A 20,152-nucleotide genomic window follows, 5' to 3' on the forward strand; every position below is an offset into this window, starting at 1 on the left:
ACGGCAACTCCGAAAACTGCGAGCAAACGACTTTCAGTCTGCGCTGGCTCGGTTTCTCATCATTATCGAACATTTAATCTCATCCACCAGAAAACGCACCAAGCTTGGTCAAGAAAACGTGGCGCAGATCATTCAAACGCATTGACTCATGTTGACATAGAGGATGTCCGTCGACAACTTCCAGCGCAGCTCATCCTCTGTTTGGAGACTGACAGCTCACTACTGCAGTCCGCCTCTTGACGGAGATACATAAGAACTTTCCGGGGCTACTAGTTAGCGCAATCACGCGGGGGTCAAGCTTAGTCTCATCTCATCTCATCTCATCTCATCTCATCTCATCTCATTTCTCTCTCATTTTATTCCCAGACCCCCTTTCTCCGCAAAGCACTGCCATGGATGGAGATCCTCTGCTTCAGCCCGACCCATCCGGCCCAACCTCGCCGGCGAAATCGCCCGCCCGGCGGCGCAGACCGCCCTTGTCTTGCACCATCTGTCGGCGCCGCAAGCTGAAATGCGACCGCGCGCTGCCATGCGGCCAATGCCTCAAGTCCAAGACCCCTGATCAATGCGTCTACGTCGGACACCAACCCCACAAGTTTGACGCGCGGCGTGGGGAGAATACCCCCTCTGAACGTGCGCGGGCATCCGCCGCCACCAGTCGCGCCAGTCCCGCTCACGGTGGGTTGTATGTGTTCGACTCCAAGCACCATCAGTCGTCGGCGAACAAGATCACCAAGCCCAAGGCGCGCTCCGACGAGCTGCACGAGCTGCGCAACCGGGTGCAGTTCCTGGAGGCCGCGCTCTCCAAGACGGGCCCCATCCACACCCCCGAGAGCCTGGGGTATGACGCTCCATCGGAGGCGGCGGGGCGCGTCGTCGCCCCAGAGGCCCAGAACCTCACGGACGACGTCAAGGAGCTTTCATCGCGATCGTGCTTCCGCGGGAAGAAGAGTCGGACGCGCTACTGTGGACGCTGCCATTCAGCTGTCACTCTGGCCTTTGTAAGTGAGCTGCGCTTTTTTTTTTCTCTCTCTTTTGGAGTGATTGATTGTCCCTGACCTTGTCTCGTGTAGTTCGATGATGTCTCTGTTTTCATGAGAGGGCAGCGCAGTAGCTTGAAGCGCAATCCGGACTACAAGAACTTCAAGAGTTTCAAAGGAGAAATGTGGGCCCGCGAGCGGCAGGACCACCAACGAGCTTTCCGCAACAAGTCTTGGAATCTGGAGGAGATGGTCCCGCCGCGCCATGTTGCTGACGAGCTGGTGAACCTGTACCTATCAACCTTTGAGATGACCTACCGCATCTTACACGTGCCGACTTTTCTGGAGCAGTATGAGGCTTACTGGACAGCGTCGGGCCCACGAGACCGGTGCTTCGTTGCGAAACTCCTAGCCCTGATGGCTGCCAGCAGTTGCTTTCTTAGTCCGACGGCGAAGATCGATGGTCGAGAAAAGCTGCACGATGCCGCCGCAGAATGGATTGCGGGGGTCCGCTCCTGGATTGCCTTGACCCTGGTCAGCTCGACCATTGATTTCAATATCTTGCAGATCGAGTGCCTGATTCTCATTGCACGCCAAGCGGATGCTATTGACGGGGACATTGTTTGGATCTCTTCCGGCTCCCTCATTCGTATTGCGATGACAATGGGCCTGCATCGGAGTCCCTACCGATTTCACAAAATGACCAAATTCTGGGCCGAGATGCGACGCCGGCTCTGGGCCACGATTGTAGAGCTGGACTTGCAATCGTCAATCGACAAGGGAATGCCGCCCAACATCGACCTGGAGGAATTCGACTGCGAGGCCCCATCGAACCTCGATGACTCTCAACTCACGGAAGACATGACGGACGACCCTGTGCCAAAGGATCTGGGGACCTTCACCCGCAGCACCTTTCAGGTTCTACTGCACCAGACCCTGCCGCTGCGGGTGCACATCGCCAAAGCCATCAACACGCTGAAATTCACCCTCTCCTACGACGAAGCACTGCGCCTGAGCGAGGAGATAAATCAATCCATGCAAGAAGGGGCCGGCATATTCCATCGCATGGGAACTGCCATATCCGCTCCGGTCGGTGAGGATCCTTCCTTCGCACAGTCCATGCTGGTGTTCTTGATGCGACGATCGCTGCTCGTGCTCAACCGCCCGTTCGCCCTCAGCATCCTCCGGACCCCGAAGTTCTCCTACTCGCGCAAAATCTGCCTGGAATCGGCGCTGCAGATGCTCTCTTACCTCGAGCCCTCGACGGAGGCGCAACAGGCGCTGCCTCAGCTGGCGCATCTCAGCGGCGGGATGTTCCGCGATGAGTTCCTCCATGCGGCCCTGACGGTGTGCGTGGAGCTGTACCTGCAGTCGTGCGAGTTCAGCCTCCCGCAGTCCTTGCCCATGGGCCCGTCCAGCACGTTGACATCCTTCAATGATCTCGTCCGATCGCAGCAGGAAGTGATGCTGCAGGCGGTGCAGCGGACGATCGACACCTTCGGCAGCCGGATGGGTCCCAGCGGCAAGGGCTGCAAGGCATTTTTCTTTCTCACCATGGTGTTGGCGTCTGTCAAGGCACGGATCAACGGGCAGGACCCGCAGAAGGTGATTGAGCAGGATGTCGTGGTTTGCATGCGGCAGTGCGAGCAAGTGATGCGGGGGACGCCGTGGGCTGCGGTCCGCGACCAGACGGGCAGTTCCGCGATGGTAAGTTGATGAATGGCAACTCTGAATGTCTCCATTGCTAATTGTTTGCAGCCCGCTACCGCTACCAGTCTGCCGTCGCTGGATGCTACAGCCCCGATCGACACCTTTGACCCTGCCTCGTTCGGGCTGGATGCGGTAAGTTGCCTGCATTGGGAGTGTACACGACAGGATGCTGACGAGTGTTTTAGTCGCTTGATTTCGGAAACCTGTTCGACATGGCGGATTTCGGGGTGTCGGAGCTGTGGGATCGAGATTTCTTTGCCAGCTTTTAGTTCTGGGATGGGGTGGGGTTTGCGGCGGGTTCTGGGTAGTACACATAACTATAATGACACTTTTAATTAGTTTATTCTTATGATGGATATCAGCATCACGACTACCCTTCTCAATGAACATATATACCATATGGCGCTTAGCATCCATACCCCCTGTGATGTTGACATACTGCCTGTAAGTAAACTGTATAGGCAACACAAACACTCACCACAGCAGTCTCGGTCGAGCTACCAACTCAGCTCAGAGAAAAAAGAACGAATGACACATTTTCAACCAAAGCACATATATACATCCCTCCCCTCCCATCCACCCCCACCAGAAAAAGCGAATCCCAACAAGAAATCTAATTCTTCAACCCCTCCACCAACTCCTCCACACTCTTCATCTCCCGCGCATTATTCTCCCCCACATCCAACGCCACCAGCACCCGACTCACACAATTATACCCGGCCACCCCCGTCGTCAACTCCACCACCTCGCGGTCACTCAGCCCGCCCGCCCCATCCGCCCGCAGCGCCGCAAACGTCCCCTCCCTGACCGACACGCGCAGCGTCATCTCGTCCGCATACTTGACAACGGCCTGCTGCCTCCCACTCAGCGCACTTCCCCGGAGCGCCGCCGGCGGCGCATCCTCCTCCGCCGTGGAGGCCAACTCCCGCACGGCCTGCAGCTCCGCCGCCTGCACCCCGCCCTTCAGCGCGAGCGGCGCGTGCGCGTTCCACTCGTACACGGCGCCCGTCAGCACCGCCACGCGGCACACGGCCAGCTCCAGCAGCCCCGGGTCGATCACGGTCTCCGTGCGGATCGCCCCCAGGAAGCTGTTCCACCCGTCCGCGACCGGCGGCGAGTGCAGCAGGGAGAGGTCGAGCGGGATGAGCGGCCGCGGCGAGCGGCGCGCCGCGATCCGGGCGTAGATTTCGCTGACTTTGGCCGGGGAGTTGGCTGGTGGGGTTGCGGGGGCGTAGGGGAGGCGCATTTTAGTTGATTTGGAGCTGAGGGGGGGGGTCAGTTTAGGTGAGGTTGGATCTGAAGGAAAGGGGGAGGGGGGGGGACGTACTGTTTTTTTTTGTTGTGGTGTACTACTGTAGGTTGTTGTTTGCGTGGGCAGGGCTTGATGTTGGGTTGGACAGTTGAAGGTGGGCTGCGCGGATGGATAAGGGTAGCGCCGGATGTTAAGTTATATGCCAGGCGGCGGGGGAACATGCATTTCCACCCGGAAACGCGGGTGATTGCGGGGGAGGATGGCCTGAACGGCTAGCCTGTTTGGGAGGGGTGGGGGCCACCGCCGGGTAGGACCAGCTGCCGTCGTTCGGCATGTTGTACCCACTCGTTGCCGAGTGTTCGGCCCGATCTTTTTACTCTGGACTTTCTTTTTCTTTTTTTTTTTTTTTTACATTTGCCCTTCTGATGACTGGTGTGTAGGTCTGGATCCTGGAGGGGTGTGGCGGGTTTTCCCGGATTTTGTGGTATGTATTCTTCCATTTCAAAAAAGTGCTTCGCGCTTGGACTTGCTCTGCGGGTCGTTGCTGGCAGTATGTATACTAAGGGTCTGATGGGTTCAAGGTTGGATGGTTCAAGGTTATTTCAAAAGAATTCTATTGTGGAAGATCCACTTCAATCGGCTGGAATAAACATTCGAGGTATTCATCTCAAAAAGAAAACCACAATCGCTAAAATTTATATACACAAGACATTTTGCACAGGATCCACTCGCTCAGCGTCGCTTTACAACTTCTGGCCCTTGTTGAAGCGCTCGAAGGAGGAAACGGGAGGAGCCGAGTTGGGGTTGGGGTGGTGCTTCTTGAGCGCCATCGTGACGTTGTACTCCAGGTCCAAGGTGGCCTTGGGGTCGTCGGTCTTGGGCTTGAACTCGACGATCAGATCGTTCTTGACGGCGAACACGGAGTCGATGTCAAGGTAAGGATCGGTGGAGGGGTAGAGCTGGTTGATGATGGTGGCGTAGTCGGGGTGGGTGATCATGAGGTGGATGTGCGCGGGGCGGAAGGGGGAGCGGTCCATGAGGTTGAGGAGCACACCGGCGGGTCCGTCGGTGGGCAGCGAGTAGGCGGTGGGGTGGTAGCAGTACCAGAAGTACTCGCCGTTCTCGTTGGTGCGGAACTTGCCGCGGAGGTTGTTCTCGCTCTGCTCGGGGTCCTGGAAGTCGTACATGGCGTTGGCGGACGCCTGCCAGATGTCGAGGACGGCGCCCACAATGGGCTTGCCCGTCTCCATGTCGGTGATGCGGCCGTGCATCCAGGTGACCTGGCCGTTGGGGAGGGGGTTCTGGATGATGCTGTCGCCGAGCTCACGGAAGGGGGCGTTGGGAGACCAGAAGGGTCCAAGGATGACGTTGGAGGTGGGGGAGAGACCCTGCTCGGTGACGATCTTGTTGGCGATCTCGTCGACAAGGCTAGAGAGGTCAGTTTGACTGCAGCGACGAAATGTGATACGTCCGAAAAAAAAAAAAACTTACGACTCGAGACCGATAACATCGCAGATACGGTGGCACTCGTTGCGGATGGGAGTGCTGATCTGGCCGATGGAGTTGATGAACTCAACACCCATCATCCACTCGGCGGGAGTGAGCTCGACCTCACGAGCGAAGTCGTGGATGTGCTTGATCAGAGAGCCCAGAATCACACGAGCACGCTCGGGAGTCTTGGGGCCCATGGCGTTGACGACATAGGGAGTGAAGTTGGGGTCCCAGCGAGGTTCGGCAGACATTTTGGCGGTTGTGTGTGAGGGGAGGAAGTTGTTCAAGGACAAGCTGGGTGATGGGGATGGAGAAGATGGGGAGGAAGAGAATTCAGCGACAGTCTGGAGCACTCGAGGGGTCTATATACACGGTTCAGCCAGGCGTGGCAAGTCTGAATACGGACCGTGACGGCAAATCGTTCGGCTCGTTTGGGGATGTGGGGGGAAGCGCAACGGTAAAACCACTGTTCCCACATGCCGATGCTTTGGAGGATGGCCTGATCGTGCAATTCATGGTCGCATCTGTCGGATCGTCAGCCGAAAGACGGTAGGATCTTATCAAAGTATCCCGAATCTACTTCTTGGTGGGATATAGTGGTCAATGGCACTCCGGGGGTAGCTAAAAATTGCAGCTGTATGGGTAAAACGTTCGATGGGAGTGGTTGCTGCGATCGCGCGCTGGTGATCCCGGGGGAGCTCTTACCCGCTCGTACCCGCGGCTAAGAGCTCAACTCGGCTGACTCAACTCTGCCCCCCGTGATTTTCTTCCCCGGAGTTGTCAATCCCCCCAGCTCGCCCGCGGTTCCTGGCCTCATCGTGATTGCTCGACTTTTGATTGGCCAATGGCCTTCCCGACCACAGATCCGACTCTCTCACGTGACCATCTCCGAAGTGTCTGCCGTCCGGCACGTGCCAAACTTTTCAGAGCCGGATGCGGATAATGAGGCAAAATTTGTCCGCCAGCTGCCGGAGCGGTGCACAAAGACATCTGACCATACTCGCCTCAGGGGAGTCGGCTTCTAATCATGGTAGTAAATTGAATAGCCAGAGGGAAAACCAACTTCCATGCGGATCAAGTACTGCAACGCGCTCACAAAGTCAAAGTTCTTTTCGACTCGACTCGACTCATAAAACACAACCGAACACAAGACATGCTTGCGACAGCTTGTAAATCATTTTGATAAGCAATAAATTTAGACTTGGACTTCATTATCATCTATCTATGTACTTTACAGGCTATTGTCTGCATTTCTAATCATACCAGATGGCGTTCATGCCGAATCCCATCTCAGGGATATCAACCCGAGCCACGCGAGCAAGGTTCTCGTCGCGGAAACGGTAGATCTCGACGAAACCAAGTTGGTCGTCACACAGAGCAAGCCACTCGTCGCTGAAATCGCAGGGGCTGACGGCGTTGGAGTGTCCGCCGCTGGTCGACGTGGGGTGAATGAACAGCTGGCGCTCGATTTCTCCGCTGGGACCCAGCTTGAAGGCTGTGATGTACCCCGTGATATCGAAGGAGTTTCCGCGGGTGGTTGCGAACAGATATTTGCCGCTCTTGGTGGTGAAAGTCACATCACCACGGTACTTGTTCCGCGGGGGAAGACCTATGCTGAATTAGTGTCGATCTCAGAGAGCCTCGAATAGTAAAATATCGAGTCTCGGTGGTTTTGGGGCTGGTTCAGACTTACCGCCAGGAAGCAATGGGTAGGTGATGTGGGTGAAGACTGGCTTATGGGTGCGCTCGTCAATAACGTACACGCCAAGTCGGTTACCCGCCTCCATCAACACATAGAGGTATTTACCGCTGGGGTGCATTTCAACCCAGCGGGGATGGTCACCCGGCGCGGGCGCCTCGAGGCAGTCAACCAACTCCAGCTGTCCCGTGGTAGCATCCTTCTTGTGTGTCCAGATCTTGTTGGCTTGCAGATCGGCCGAGTACAGATATGTCTCCGTGGGATCAAAGACCATGCCGTGGATGCCGGTGTTCGGCTCATACTCGTAGTTCTGGATGTTCTCGCGCAGACTGCCATCCTCGTTGGTGGAGAAAACATTGCCGTAGCCGGCGTATTTGTAGAAGGGGTTGCCGTAGACGTTGTAGGGGGGCTTGTGCGCGGCGAGCACGAAGATCGCACGGGTGTTGGTATCAGCGCTGGCAGCCAATTCTGCGGGAGGGAGATCAGATTTCGCAAGCTTAGACGCAGCAGAGCAGCAATGCCTTACCATGACCAGCGACGGGGTGGGAAGCTTGGTGGACAATGTCGGTAGGACTGTTCACAGCAAAGCTGTTCCACTTCTTCATAGCAGCGCCATAGATAGCTTTTTTGTCGTGCTTTTAAGAATGACTTAGTTTTCCGAGCCAAACTATCAAGGTGGCAGGCAAAAACATGCTTACCGAGAAAGTCATCCAAGAGATAGGCTCCGCCTCGGGAATGTCGGTCTTCTTGACCAAGTCCAGGGTCAAGGCTTCGTCATCGAATGCGACCGTGTAGATGCGTCCTGGAGGGGTCCAGGTACCGACCATGAGATGGTGCTTCATTTTCGTAGGTGGGGTTGCAGTGAAGAGGGAAGCGGAGAATCGATATGTCGGAGTATGACAAAATTGAGCGCTGAAAGAACCAGCAGAGCTCGTGAGAAGGGTGGACGATGCTGAAACGGAGGGTGCTCGAATTGACGACCAGAGACGGAGCATTATAGATCCATCACTTCTGGGACTCGAAGGAGGGGGGAAGAGTATTTCCTAGCGTTGGTTCGGCAGGGAAAAAGTCGAGGCACCGCCGACTCGGGATCTGGAGGCAGCCGAAGCCAGACTAGAGCAATGAATGCGGGGAGCGGCAAAAGATTACGGCACCTTGCGTGCATTGACACCTCAGGCATCTGGATGGAATCTCGAGGCTCAGACATTAGCCTAGGTAGTCATCATTAGCTTAGCACTTAAACATGGCTAGCTTCGGCCTCAGCTACAGTAGCACCAGCATTAGCCTGTCCACCGCTACCACGGCCCTATCACCCATAAGGCAAGGCGGACTGAGCTTCCCCAACACATCATTAATCATTAGTGACGCAGACTGTTTCAAATGTTGACTGGAACAGGGTCCCCAAGGACTGCAGATCTCCGAGCGAAATAAGGGGGAGAAGGGGGCGAAGGGTGCACAGATGTACAGTTGGAGGCGATAGAGCTCCTCATGTAACGGGTACATGCATGTGGGAATAGGAGCTGTGGCCCAGGGCACGTAACCAATATCCTAATCAGGATAACAACAAATGCCTCCTCCAGGTTTTCGGGAGGGAAGGCGGAGTGATGGACATTTAGACACGGAGTAGAAAATTCCAGTTGCTGCCCCAGGCCAATCAGGCTGCCGCGGGCAGCGCAAAAGGCGGGGTTCCCTTCCCCGACTAACGCCATTCATGATCTCACCTTCCCTGCTTCCATCCAACTGATTGTACTGATTGTCATACAGCCCTGGTCTTAACTCCAACTGATCGCTGCCGTTTCATCAGACCTACGACATCAGTGCGAAGACATGGCAGCCCAGACCAGTGTCAACTCCGACGGTTTGTTCCTTTTATTTCCGTCCCTCTTCCCAAGCTCCGACCGACCTTTCACACCACCCCTCGTGTACTACCTCCAGCCAGCTTATACCTCTGGCGTTTCCACTAATTCCATTTGCATATCTCTTCTCCCAAGTAACGTACTTAATAACCCTATTTGCTAATATCTCCAATGTCGACCTCTGTAGCTACCGCGACCTCGGAGCTCCAATCCTCTCTCCGTGAGCTCGCTCTCAACACCAAAAGTCCTGTGAAAGACATTGCGCGCCCGTCATTACTCCCTCACTCCGCCCTCATGAAGAAGAAAGCTGCCCCCGTGGCAGATTCCTGGGAAGATGAGGTAGACGAGAGCGCCTCCGAGCCCGACGAGCCGGACAACAACCCCGTGCTGTCGCCGTCAATCCGCGCCTCCGAAGACCCTCTCGACCCTCCCCCTACCCCGCTCTCTCCGCAAACAACCTTAAACCAGCCATGGCCCTCCTACGGCAACGCCGGCTTCATGCCCCGATCATCAGACTCCAAATCTCCAGTGTCGGGCCGCCGGCCGGAGAAGCAGACGGCGGTAGCGAACCGAATGATCGCAGGCGCACTGGGTATTCGAGCCCCGAAGCGCACGGAAGAGCAGCGGGCATACGATCGAGCGGTGAAAGAGCAGGAGATCAAGCGGAGAAATAAAGAGCGCGAGGAAGCCGCGAAGGCGAAGGAGGAAGAGGAACGCGCGAAGGCGGCTGTATGGGATGCATGATTGCTTTCAAGACTTGAACTCTGTTAATATAAGGCGTTTACATTTGATGTATTTTGATAACACACTACGCTAATCAAACCCACATATCCTATTTCAATTGCTCGTTGCTGAAGCTTAGGTAGATGGGGAGTACCTACTGAGTAGCTTAGGTAGATGAGGAGTACTTACTGAGTTAGGTAGATGGGGAGTACCTACTGAGTGGGCTCGCGCACAGCGCCCAACATGAAATGTGTAAGCGATTGAGGGCTCAGAGGTAGGCTGATATGGAACGATTTCTTGAATTCTTGGGGGTTCTTGGCTTGTTCTTGGTGGTTGGAACTAGCTACGTTCTCCTCACGTAAACAAGAGGTGAAGGCCTTATCACGTAGGCTGGATTGCTCGGAAAAACCAATATATTGCATATCACAGGTAAATCTAGCAGCGACTAGCAGTATCGTGCCGGACTGAGCTTCCATGTCAAGATACTGGATTGGAGAATGAATCTGTCTCTTCATGTTCCCTCCCTGGCCACGAACATTACAATTCACCAAGATTTTCGAGAAATATATAAACATCATACTCCATGGATACTCGTGTCGGATTTATGATCGAGTAACTAAAGCAGGGAGAATCAGTATAGAATCATACAAGACCTCACTAAACATATCGGTTGAGTTTTAGACGATGTTTGTTGTAGCATTGGAGGCCAGGGAGGGTTCTTCATTCACTTGATCTTCCCGTGGTTCTCTCAATGTTAATGTAGAGCATGATGGACTGCTCTTCTATTATCCGAGTAACACGGGCATAGCGAGGCAGACACCCTGGTCTGAACCGGTGCCTGGAGTATCAATTCAATCCTAATTGATTGCTGTGTTTCTGCTCTAGGACTATCTACCAACTGAGCATAAAACTCTCCACCTCTGCCTGCACGCTTCTTCATCAATCAACACTAGAGCACGAAGTACACAGTCTGATTGGTTGTTACAATTCCTCCAATATGTTCATAAGCAATCTCAGACTACTCATTTCGACTCGAAGATGGAGCAGAAAGGTCAGTCACTTGTGTTTCAAAGGCAGCAGAGGATATACTGACTTCGGCATAGAGTCTACCAAGACCGGTATTGGGACAGGTACTGGTACTGCAACTGGTACTGCAACTGGCAATGAGACTCGCTCGCACGCCGTCTGCACTCAGGAGCAAGTCCGTTATGAGTGCGGACATTCGAAGGATGGACGTTTTATCAAGTGCAAGAAACATAAGGGAAAACCAGACTTGAGATGCCACAGCGGGAAGTTGGACTATGTTGATACAGAATGGTCGTCACACAAATGCCGCTGGTGTCTGGATAGCGACTGAGAAGCTATGACGATGCTGTGTGAGTGTACAGGCCCTAATTGATCCATGAGACAAGTCTAACTCATCAGCGCGTAAAGACATCACGTCGTCATCCGTGCTTTCTGCCTCTCCCAGACTCATCCCTCAGGTTGACCTCAAGAACATCTACCTCCCTGGAAGCTGCTTCCGAGTCGACATCGGCTAGCGCAACTGTGGATTCAAAGTCGAATACATGGGCACCCTTATCGGTGATGAGAAAATTGTATCTATTGGTGTCCCCATGAATAAAGCCGAAGGCATGCAGTAGGCGAATTGTCCTCGTACACTCCTCAAGATTTCGTATGTCCGGTGGATACCCTGGAATATCCTCCATAAGAAAGCCGACGGTCCGTTCCCTTGTATCCTCATAAGCATACCCAATAAAGCGCGGGGCGAGTGGAAAGCCGGATGCAGAGAGCTCGGAGTAGATAGCGACCTCCTGCTGTAGGTACCGAATCTCATGTTTGAACTGCGCGATCTTCAGAATCCATATTTCGCCATCGCCCTTGACTCGAAACACGCGAGCACCGATCCGAGAAACCGTTGACAGGTCTGAGATATTGTAAAACTTAGCTGTAAAAACGTCGAGCTTTGCGAGATTCAGTCCATGGGGCTTGAATTCGTCGAGAGTGCTTTCAAGGCCGTGAGCGCCCCTTCGCACTGTGATTGTTGTCCATTCTTCCTCCCACCGTGGGACTTTCCGCAGGTGCAGAAGGCTTCGGTAGCTATCCGTTCTGTAGTCGGGTGGAATAACATCTCCATCGAAGATCCGCGCATAAACTATGCGGTTACCCTTCCGGATTCGATAGAGATAGTCATTTTCCTCGAGATCTAGACACAGTACTTCTTCCTGCATTTATGAGAAAACGTTGAGTTAACGAGATACGCGTCAAGTTGACTCACATCCGGATAAGCTACCACAGTGGGCTGGAGTGAAGACGCAAGTGATTCAGTGTCGTTAGAGTCGCTATTACTGGACGACATGGTGGGCTAAATTCGATGCATAGTTCTAGAATGGATCAACTGATAAGGTGCAGTGGCTGAGGTGGGTTTGTTGACGATAAGGATTGGGTTACAGTAACCATGAAAACCAGCACTAGCTATATCTAGTTAGTCGCACAGTAGCATAGCTAATGTAATCATTTGTTCCATTTACACAAGTGCTGACATCATCACTCTTCGAGCCAGTTGTCTAGTGAGCCAATCACACAAAGAGACCAGACGCGGGAAAATGCACCAAACTGGCTGGCTGCTTCCTAACGTTCCCGAGTCTGTGGCACTGACCTCTATTCCAGCCGTGGTGCTGCAGGGAACTAATTTAGTTTGCAGGCGCGAGCAATTTGCATTCTGCAACAACCTGGCTAAATTAGTGCCTGGAAATCTCACTTTTCCAATGACTGGCAGATTGCTCGAGGAGATCGCATCCGGTTCCACTTCGACCATTGCTTTGCAACCGACTAGACCCGCCGATCGGAGGCCCATGCCAGCTCCTATGTGGGGAAGAAAGGCCATCGACTCCATTCAATCCATTCAACGCCCCTGGAACTGGAGACTACTCAACCACTAAATCTCACTAAAATACGCCATTTGCCAGTGAGCATGGAAAAGCTGAAGTTTGAGGCAAGACAAAATGGCTTCGACATCCACGGGTACGTGGGTACGCCGCTGCTTGGCAAACTTTAATACATTTCGTCTCCTGCCTCTCCCTGCCGTGCCCCGGAAGTTCAAGCTCTGACCCCTCAAATAACGGGGGCCTTCTCCTGTCGCTCCTTTCATCATCATCACCATATTCATTTCCCTTCTTCCCTTTACCCCCCCTCCTCATAGTGAAGCTGCTTGCTCACCATCCACAGCATCCAGCAATGGCAGGCAAGCAGCATTCTCCAACGGCCTCGTCCGCCACGTCTAGTGCGGACGGACTGGCCGATCCCGGAGATTCACAATTACTTGGTGAGTACTCCGTAATTCGCCGCCTCATTATGCCGATAGCAATCGGCTCACGATGCCTCAGCCACCCTCGGGTACAAACAGGAACTTCGTCGACAATACTCCACGGTCCAGATCTTCGCTGTCGCATTTAGTATCATGGGTCTGGTGCCCTCGATAGCGTCCACCCTCGCCTTCAACTTACCAGCTGGCCCCGCGGCAATGACATGGGTAATTTCACCCAACTCGAGCGACATGCTCATTGCAGGATCCGAAATCGCTAATTATCCTAGGGCTGGCTCGTTGCAAGTCTCTTCATCTTCTGCGTAGGATTAGCATTAGTATGCACTCCGTGATATTGTTGCTGGGAGCGCAGCTAACGCCTCCATCTTGCTCCAGGCCGATATGTCGTCAGCTATGCCCACAGCCGGTGGGTTATATTGGTGGACTCATTACTTCGCAGGCCCCAAATATAAGAATGCATTAAGCTTTTTGGTGGGATACAGTAACACCATGGGGCTAGTCGGGGGGATGTGTTCGGTAGACTGTGAGCAGATATGGGTTAACCATGAGTCGAGACATTCGCTTACAGGACGACAGACACACTTACGCTCATGATTCTTGCCTGCGTCTCTATAGCACGCGACGGTGCATGGTCAGCCTCGAACGGTGTCATCTACGGTGTATACGTTGGCCTCATTCTTCTTCACGCCTTATGCGGCATTTACACGGGCCCCATCATGCCCCGGATCCAGACATTCTGCATTTTCATCAACATCGCCATTATTATCGCCACTGTCATTGCTCTGCCTGTGGGCAAGGTCGCTAACGGTGGAACACTCAACCCTGGCAGCTGGGTCTACGGGCATGTGGATAACCTGACGACATGGCCGAAGGGATGGGCCTTCATCCTCGCATTTCTGGCCCCAATTTGGTCCATTGGATTCTTCGACTCTTGCGTGCATATGAGTGAGGAAGCTTTACATGCTGCGAAGGCCGTGCCCCTAGGAATCGTCTGGTCATCGGGCTGTGCATGCGTGCTGGGATTCTTGGTGCTGAGTATCATTGCCGCCGTGATGGACCAGGATATTAGCACAACATACGATTCCATATACGGACAGCCCATGGCGCAGGTCTATTTCACAGCGCTTGGCAAGAAAGGAGCCTTGGGGTTCATGGGAGTGCTGATCGTGATCCAATTCTTGATCGGGCTGAGCTTGGTACGTCTGGATAAAGCCTTTGCTTGGTTTGCGTCTTCTAACAATAGACATAGATTGTCGCCGCTTCTCGACAGGCCTGGGCGTTCTCTCGAGACGGTGCCCTGCCATTTTCAAATTACTTTCGCCACGTGAGCAAGCGCATTCAGTATCAGCCGGTACGGGCGATGTGCGGCTTCGTAGCTGTCTGCATTGTCTTCGGTTTACTATGTTTGATCAATTCCGTCGCCGCCAACGCGCTTTTCTCGCTCTTCGTGGCCAGCAATTACGTTGCCTGGGGCACCCCAATTCTTTGCCGGTTGATCTGGGGTAAAGAGCGGTTCCGTCCGGGCGAGTTCTACACCGGGTGGTTCAGTCGACCGATCGCAACCGTGGCCGTGGTGTGGTTGATCTTCGGTTTGATTTTGTCAATGTTCCCTAGCACAGGCCCGAATCCGAGCCGTGAGTGTCTCCCTCTTCCCAGCAAGGATGGTTGACTAATGATGATGATATAGCTTCGGATATGAATTACACGATTGTGCTTAACGGTTTCGTCTGGGTCGCTTGCATGACGTACTACTTTCTGTTTGCTCGCAAGTGGTACACTGGACCCAAAATGACTGTTGACGGGGTTGACTCTCGGGTGGAGAACGACAGCAGCCGGCCAGGGTGCAAAGACCCTCCTTCTGCCTAGCATTTGATCTGGTATATAGAGCTGTGTTTAAAAAAAACATGAAGGATAGATGAAACATAGATTTGGAGCAATTAGACATTTCTATATCTAATTTGTCATGTGTTTTTCAGCCAGTATCTTGGAGTACCTCGGTCCTTCATCCGATTCGAATTTAATAAGAAATGGTGGTGTTTGGTTGCAGTAGATGGGTGTTGCTGGCGCGGTCTTGCGTTTTTGCTCGGTCATGATACAGCGCATAGTTATATATCCGTGCGAACTTCATAACGCGGCCATCTGAGCTTATAATGATGACGCATCCTAACATATACAGTACCCACCTTCTCCCGGCATGGGATCCAATTACCTCGACTAATTGAGCGTTGTAATAACAGACATCACTTGTGCTCGATGCACTGTGACCTGACTGGGAAGACGAGCCCCGACTGATGCCTGAGGCACTACTTCATCAACTCCATGCTGACTCATCTCCCAAGTTGGGTTATCGGATTAATTACGTATCGCGCGTTTCGAGGATGCATGTCCAAGTTATAGACAACCTCTACCGACTGACAGAAATCTCCCCTCCTATACCAGTAAATATGCTCTCCAGGGTTTTGTTCAAGAGAGCCGGAGCCAGCCAGCGCCCAGCGGGCCTCGCGCGCCTGTTCTCCTCCACCACCCAGCGGATGGACCCCGATCTGTCTTACCAAGTCTTCAAGCCCGAGAAGGACGAAGTAAGCCGGGGCCCGATCATCTTCCTGCACGGCCTGTTCGGCTCGAAGCAGAACAACCGGAGCATCAGCCGGTAAGCCAACCCTGCGTGTTATGTGGTAGCGGATGACTGACAATGAAACTGCAGCGCATTGGCCCGCGACCTCAAATGCGAGGTCTTCACCGTGGTATGCATGCATGTGCCCTGCTTATCTTGAGTCGCGTTGGGGTTTATGTCCTCCAGACGGCCTTAACTCACAGGCTAGAGGTTCTGATTCTGATGTTCTTGGTGGTGTGGCTAGGACCTCCGAAACCACGGCCACTCGTTCCACGCCGAGGAGCACAATTACTCCGTAATGGCGGAGGACGTGGTCCAGTTCATGCAGCAGTTGAAGCTGGAGAAGGCTGCGCTGATCGGGCACTCGATGTATGAACTTGCCCCCCCCCCCTGCCAGCCCCACTCTATTCGAGAGTCTTTTTTTTTCCTGAAAAGAAACTGACACCTTGGTCTGTTGTGAAGGGGCGCCAAAGCCGCAATGACCGTCGCCCTCGAATCCCCGCGTCTCGTCTCGGCACTGGTCCCCGTGGACAACGCCCCGCGCAACGCGCCCCTCAAGAGTGACTTCGGCAAGTACGTCCGTGGAATGCAGGAAGTCGAAGCCGCCAAGGTGACCAAACAGTCCGATGCCGATAAGATCCTGAAGGAGTATGAGGAGGTATGCCTGCCGTTTTCCCGCGCCCCCGCACACACAATCCCCTACTCCCCTTGCCCCCAACATAAACCACAATCTAACCAGAGGAGAAAAGTCCCTCCCCATCCGCCAATTTCTCCTCACGAACCTGGTCCGCTCCGAGGAGGACCAGACCATGAAATTCCGCGTCCCGCTCGCCGTCCTCGGCGAGTCGCTGGTCGACATGGCCGACTTCCCGTACGCGGAGCCCGGCGCGAAGCAGTACGAGGGGCCGACGCTCTTCGTCCGCGGCACGAGGAGTCGCTACGTGACCGACGATGCGATCCCCGCGATCAAAGCGTTCTTCCCGCAGGCGCGGATCGCGGATGTTGAGGCGGGCCATTGGTTGATCTCCGAGAATCCGGAGGCGTTTAGGCTTGGTTTGTTTTGCCCCTTCCTTTCATGGTCGGTGTTGGGGCTTGAGCTAATATTGTTTGTGTTTTAGCGGTGGTTAAATTCTTTAAGGAGTTGGATTAGGCTCAGTGTTTGAACAGGTTGGGGGTGCAGGTGTATATAGGTTGGGTCTGGGTTTGGGAGTAGATTCGTGCGCGTGATAGAGCTAGAGCTAGAGCTAGAGCTAGAGCTAAAGGTTGGTTGCATGTATAAAAGATTTCTTTCTTCAACATGTTTCAATAGAATGGTATCATCATCATTGGTTGTTCTTCAGTAGATAAAACATGCAGGAGGCGATAGATAGTAGGAAATTGTATATAACACAGGAAAAAATCTTGCTTTTGGTCTTGCAAAAGAGAAATTCGCCGAACTCAAAACCAGGGAGATATAAGAACCGAACGAGTCCCCAGGCTCACCCTGACAAGAAAGACCAGATTACAATCCTGTAGGATGGAGGAGCTAATAAGACATAATCGTAGAAGATGGGGGGTTAGTTGGAATAGAAGTTACAACCCACGGCGTGACGTTTAGTCGAGGGCATCGGTAATACAGCCGTGGCTGGCGTCCTTGACAAGTCTAGGGGACAAGCATTAGTGAGAATCCTTGATTGATGGAATGTTTCAGAAAAGAGTATACGTACCTAGCGTACTTGCCAAGAGTTCCGCGGAGGGTCAGACCAGTAGGAGGCAGCTTGCCGGCAGTCTTATCAGCCTCCCACTGCTGTCTTCTCGAGGCCAGCTCTGTGTCGTCGACATCCAGATCGAGGACACGCTTCTCAGCGTCGATGGTGATCACATCACCGTCCTTGACCAGACCGATGGGACCGCCGACGGCGGCCTCGGGGACGATGTGGCCGATGAGGAATCCGTGAGAACCGCCGGAGAAGCGTCCATCGGTGATCAGGGCGCAGGAGTTACCGAGACCGGCTCCCATCAGGGCGGAAGAGGGCTTCAGCATTTCTAGAGGACATATGTTATTAACGAGGTCCCGAGAGCGTCAAAAAGAGGCACCGGTTGTAATCACTTACCAGGCATGCCAGGGCCTCCCTTGGGACCGCAGTAGCGGATGACAACAACAGTTTTATCCTCCTTCTTGATCTCATTGCGCTCGAGGGCGGCAATGAAGTCGTCCTCATCATCGAAGACGCGGGCCTTACCGGTGAAGACGAGACCCTCCTTACCAGTGATCTTACCAACACTGCCACCAGGGGCCAGAGTACCCTTCAAGATCTGGATGTGACCGGTGGGCTTGATGGGGTTGGACAAGGGACGGATGATCTTCTGATCCTCGGGGAAGTCGGGAACCTTCTCCAAGTTCTTGGCCAGGGTCTGACCGGTAACAGTCATGCCGGATCCATCAATGATACCCTCCTTGAGCAGGAACTTGAGCAGGGAAGGAGTACCACCGATGTTGTGCAGATCGGCCATGACGTACTTGCCAGAAGGCTTCAAGTCGGCCAGGAAGGGTGTGCGGTCGGAAACAGCCTGGAAATCTTCGATGTCGAGCTTGATGCCAACGGAGTCCGCGATGGCGATCAAGTGGAGAACAGCGTTGGTGGAGCCACCGGTGATGTTGACGACAATCATGGCGTTCTCGAAAGCCTGACGGGTCAGGATATCGCGGGGGCGGATGTCCTCCTTGAGAAGAGTCTTGATGGCCTCACCGGCTGCGAGACACTCAAGATACTTGGCCTGGGACTCGGCAGGGTTGGAAGAGGAACCGGTGAGGGTCATACCCATGACCTCGATGGCGGTGGCCATGGTGTTGGCAGTGTACATACCACCGCAAGCACCGCCACCAGGGCAGGCGTTGCGGATGATGTCGAAGCGCTCGGGCTCGGTGATCTCCTTGCTCAAGAACTGTCCGTAGGCCTGGAAGGCGGAAACAATGTCGATATCCGCGTTGTTCTGCATGGAGGCGCAACCGGGCTTGATGGTGCCTCCGTAGACCATCAAACTGGGCCGGTTGACTCTGCCCATCGCCATCAACACACCGGGCATGTTCTTGTCACAGCCGGGAATGCTGATGTTGGCGTCATACCACTGACCGCCCATGACCGTCTCGATGGAATCCGCAATCAGGTCACGGCTCTGCAGGGAGAAGCGCATACCCTTGGTACCCATACTGATACCGTCACTGACACCGACGGTGTTGAATTGGAAACCAACCAGTCCGGCCTTCTGAACACCCTCACGGACACGGTTGTTCAGGTCCATCAGGTGCATGTTGCAGGGGTTACCGTTGTACCACACAGACGAAATTCCAACCTGAGCCTTGTTCATGTCCGCCTCGCTGAGACCAGTGGCATACAACATCGCCTGGGAGGCACCCTGCGAGATGGGCTGGGTGATATGGCGGGAGACCTTGTTGAGGCCGGCATCCTTGTCGTCGGCGTTCTGGTGTCTGGGGAGGGTAGTGGACAGCGAGCGGCTACGTATTGCAAAGACATGAGTCAGTATGTGTCCACTATCATGCAAAGAGCTAGACAACAATGGTATCACTCACCTGTTCAAAGAGCGCTGGCTGAGGCTCCGGAGAGCGGCGGGCATACGCCCGCGGGTCTGTGAGAGAAGCATTGCCGAATCGAGAGCACGCAACTCACGGGGTATCAAACGGAAGCTTGATTGAGAGGAGAAGGGTCGGGGTGAGGGGTAGGAGAGAAGTTTAGAAACCCTGGGCCATAACACAAACAGGAATAATATAAGGGAGCACCCGGAGGTCAAGCAGAGAGTCACACACAGCTGGGAAAAATGGGCCGGGGGGGCCTCCGCAGCGAAGTCGGGGCCGGAGTTGGACAGATTCTCCCCGCCATCCAATCCTTGCCCATCGTTTGTCAGCCATTACCCAATCATCGGCGCGGCTGGGATGACTGAGCTGAGCTGAGGCCGGTCTCGACTGCTTTTTCTGGGGAGCTACCTCCAGCTAGCTGTCTTGGGTCTAGTGTACCGGTATATCAGTTCCACCGCTTCCGACACAGCTGTGATGACTGCCAGCCAGGTCACGGTACGCTTGCCCCAAACAGGCCGAGGTTCTTGCCGCCGCGCTTTAGTAGCTCTCTGTAAAACTGACGCCCGTTGTGGTGATACTTACTTGTCTTCCCTCAAACAATTTTGTTGTATGCTCCTTTAGAATTCTTGATCTTCTCAGACCACTAATGAGTCTGTTTTCTCCTGGCTACAATTTCATAATACCCTATAATCTTGCTGGAAAATACACATTGCCTTGCTCCCTGCGCAGAATGATGCTCTCGTGCGACCAAGTGTATACAATAAATTACCTACAACCAGCTTCAAGTTCATCGAGCCAACCATGACAAGATAGTACTAAATGCGACATGAATACAATCAATCTTTCTGTACTCGACCTCGGAAACCTATTTGTAAGGTCATGTGGCATCAGTGGCGAGCTCAAGTGTTACACTGTGCACCGTCGTCTG

General features: G+C 53.8%; 10 protein-coding genes across 10 annotated transcripts; 5 read left to right on the plus strand and 5 right to left on the minus strand.

The window, feature by feature from the left end:
• The first annotated feature begins 78 nt into the window (after positions 1–78).
• On the plus strand, positions 79–2,950 carry BO95DRAFT_444993 (putative C6 transcription factor). Its single transcript, XM_025587030.1, has 2 exons — positions 79–1,001; positions 1,074–2,950. Exons 1-2 carry the CDS (start codon positions 393–395, stop codon positions 2,694–2,696), a joined length of 2,232 nt encoding a protein of 743 aa, XP_025440132.1. The 5' UTR covers positions 79–392; the 3' UTR covers positions 2,697–2,950.
• A 66-nt stretch (positions 2,951–3,016) lies between these two features.
• Positions 3,017–4,101, minus strand: BO95DRAFT_418342 (carboxymuconolactone decarboxylase family protein). Its single transcript, XM_025584453.1, has 2 exons — positions 4,018–4,101; positions 3,017–3,952 (listed from the first exon to the last, which is right to left on the minus strand). The coding sequence occupies exon 2, from the start codon at positions 3,934–3,936 to the stop codon at positions 3,304–3,306; it is 633 nt and encodes a 210-aa protein (XP_025440133.1). The 5' UTR covers positions 3,937–3,952; positions 4,018–4,101; the 3' UTR covers positions 3,017–3,303.
• Positions 4,102–4,580: 479 nt separating this feature from the next.
• On the minus strand, positions 4,581–6,048 carry BO95DRAFT_418344 (putative catechol dioxygenase). Its single transcript, XM_025584454.1, has 2 exons — positions 5,434–6,048; positions 4,581–5,370 (listed from the first exon to the last, which is right to left on the minus strand). Exons 1-2 carry the CDS (start codon positions 5,682–5,684, stop codon positions 4,686–4,688), a joined length of 936 nt encoding a protein of 311 aa, XP_025440134.1. The 5' UTR covers positions 5,685–6,048; the 3' UTR covers positions 4,581–4,685.
• Positions 6,049–6,686: 638 nt separating this feature from the next.
• BO95DRAFT_454908 (lactonase family protein) lies at positions 6,687–7,974 on the minus strand (the record flags this gene model as incomplete). Its single annotated transcript, XM_025588288.1, has 4 exons — positions 6,687–7,042; positions 7,127–7,600; positions 7,659–7,767; positions 7,831–7,974. 4 exons carry the CDS (start codon positions 7,972–7,974, stop codon positions 6,687–6,689), a joined length of 1,083 nt encoding a protein of 360 aa, XP_025440135.1.
• An 887-nt stretch (positions 7,975–8,861) lies between these two features.
• On the plus strand, positions 8,862–9,822 carry BO95DRAFT_444997 (uncharacterized protein). Its single transcript, XM_025587031.1, has one exon. It carries the CDS (start codon positions 9,160–9,162, stop codon positions 9,730–9,732), a length of 573 nt encoding a protein of 190 aa, XP_025440136.1. The 5' UTR covers positions 8,862–9,159; the 3' UTR covers positions 9,733–9,822.
• Positions 9,823–10,688: 866 nt separating this feature from the next.
• Positions 10,689–12,111, minus strand: BO95DRAFT_393963 (uncharacterized protein). Its single transcript, XM_025583681.1, has 2 exons — positions 10,805–12,111; positions 10,689–10,729 (listed from the first exon to the last, which is right to left on the minus strand). The coding sequence occupies exon 1, from the start codon at positions 11,940–11,942 to the stop codon at positions 11,157–11,159; it is 786 nt and encodes a 261-aa protein (XP_025440137.1). The 5' UTR covers positions 11,943–12,111; the 3' UTR covers positions 10,689–10,729; positions 10,805–11,156.
• BO95DRAFT_465762 (uncharacterized protein) lies at positions 10,750–11,068 on the plus strand (the record flags this gene model as incomplete). The annotated part of the gene is made up of 2 exons (XM_025589160.1): positions 10,750–10,762; positions 10,815–11,068. 2 exons carry the CDS (start codon positions 10,750–10,752, stop codon positions 11,066–11,068), a joined length of 267 nt encoding a protein of 88 aa, XP_025440138.1.
• A 731-nt stretch (positions 12,112–12,842) lies between the features above and the next one.
• On the plus strand, positions 12,843–14,970 carry BO95DRAFT_516259 (putative GABA permease (Uga4)). The gene is made up of 7 exons (XM_025591805.1): positions 12,843–13,036; positions 13,098–13,243; positions 13,306–13,353; positions 13,412–13,559; positions 13,613–14,232; positions 14,286–14,670; positions 14,724–14,970. Exons 1-7 carry the CDS (start codon positions 12,949–12,951, stop codon positions 14,900–14,902), a joined length of 1,614 nt encoding a protein of 537 aa, XP_025440139.1. The 5' UTR covers positions 12,843–12,948; the 3' UTR covers positions 14,903–14,970.
• Positions 14,971–15,445: 475 nt separating this feature from the next.
• Positions 15,446–16,867, plus strand: BO95DRAFT_445001 (alpha/beta-hydrolase). Its single transcript, XM_025587032.1, has 6 exons — positions 15,446–15,686; positions 15,741–15,780; positions 15,895–16,019; positions 16,113–16,308; positions 16,400–16,703; positions 16,769–16,867. The coding sequence occupies exons 1-6, from the start codon at positions 15,481–15,483 to the stop codon at positions 16,798–16,800; spliced, it is 903 nt and encodes a 300-aa protein (XP_025440140.1). The 5' UTR covers positions 15,446–15,480; the 3' UTR covers positions 16,801–16,867.
• Positions 16,868–16,927: 60 nt separating this feature from the next.
• Positions 16,928–19,410, minus strand: ilv3 (dihydroxy-acid dehydratase ILV3). Its single transcript, XM_025590316.1, has 4 exons — positions 19,222–19,410; positions 17,744–19,146; positions 17,357–17,675; positions 16,928–17,292 (listed from the first exon to the last, which is right to left on the minus strand). The coding sequence occupies exons 1-4, from the start codon at positions 19,290–19,292 to the stop codon at positions 17,244–17,246; spliced, it is 1,842 nt and encodes a 613-aa protein (XP_025440141.1). The 5' UTR covers positions 19,293–19,410; the 3' UTR covers positions 16,928–17,243.
• Positions 19,411–20,152: the final 742 nt, after the last annotated feature.

This window comes from Aspergillus brunneoviolaceus (genome assembly GCF_003184695.1).
Source record: "Aspergillus brunneoviolaceus CBS 621.78 unplaced genomic scaffold BO95scaffold_52, whole genome shotgun sequence".
NCBI lineage: Eukaryota > Fungi > Ascomycota > Eurotiomycetes > Eurotiales > Aspergillaceae > Aspergillus > Aspergillus brunneoviolaceus.

Coding starts and splice junctions, on each gene's coding strand:
- BO95DRAFT_444993 (XM_025587030.1), top strand. CDS start 393: ATGGATGGAGATCCTCTGCTTCAGCCCGACCCATCCGGCCCAACCTCG. Junction 1,002..1,073: donor CAGCTGTCACTCTGGCCTTT/GTAAGTGAGCTG, acceptor TGTCTCGTGTAG/TTCGATGATGTCTCTGTTTT.
- BO95DRAFT_418342 (XM_025584453.1), bottom strand. CDS start 3,936: ATGCGCCTCCCCTACGCCCCCGCAACCCCACCAGCCAACTCCCCGGCC.
- BO95DRAFT_418344 (XM_025584454.1), bottom strand. CDS start 5,684: ATGTCTGCCGAACCTCGCTGGGACCCCAACTTCACTCCCTATGTCGTC. Junction 5,371..5,433: donor GATGTTATCGGTCTCGAGTC/GTAAGTTTTTTT, acceptor TGACCTCTCTAG/CCTTGTCGACGAGATCGCCA.
- BO95DRAFT_444997 (XM_025587031.1), top strand. CDS start 9,160: ATGTCGACCTCTGTAGCTACCGCGACCTCGGAGCTCCAATCCTCTCTC.
- BO95DRAFT_393963 (XM_025583681.1), bottom strand. CDS start 11,942: ATGCAGGAAGAAGTACTGTGTCTAGATCTCGAGGAAAATGACTATCTC.
- BO95DRAFT_516259 (XM_025591805.1), top strand. CDS start 12,949: ATGGCAGGCAAGCAGCATTCTCCAACGGCCTCGTCCGCCACGTCTAGT. Junction 13,560..13,612: donor GGGGATGTGTTCGGTAGACT/GTGAGCAGATAT, acceptor ACAGGACGACAG/ACACACTTACGCTCATGATT. Junction 14,671..14,723: donor CACAGGCCCGAATCCGAGCC/GTGAGTGTCTCC, acceptor ATGATGATATAG/CTTCGGATATGAATTACACG.
- BO95DRAFT_445001 (XM_025587032.1), top strand. CDS start 15,481: ATGCTCTCCAGGGTTTTGTTCAAGAGAGCCGGAGCCAGCCAGCGCCCA. Junction 15,687..15,740: donor AACAACCGGAGCATCAGCCG/GTAAGCCAACCC, acceptor ATGAAACTGCAG/CGCATTGGCCCGCGACCTCA. Junction 16,704..16,768: donor TCCGGAGGCGTTTAGGCTTG/GTTTGTTTTGCC, acceptor TTTGTGTTTTAG/CGGTGGTTAAATTCTTTAAG.
- ilv3 (XM_025590316.1), bottom strand. CDS start 19,292: ATGCTTCTCTCACAGACCCGCGGGCGTATGCCCGCCGCTCTCCGGAGC. Junction 17,676..17,743: donor GGGAGGCCCTGGCATGCCTG/GTAAGTGATTAC, acceptor TATGTCCTCTAG/AAATGCTGAAGCCCTCTTCC. Junction 17,293..17,356: donor ACTCTTGGCAAGTACGCTAG/GTACGTATACTC, acceptor CTTGTCCCCTAG/ACTTGTCAAGGACGCCAGCC.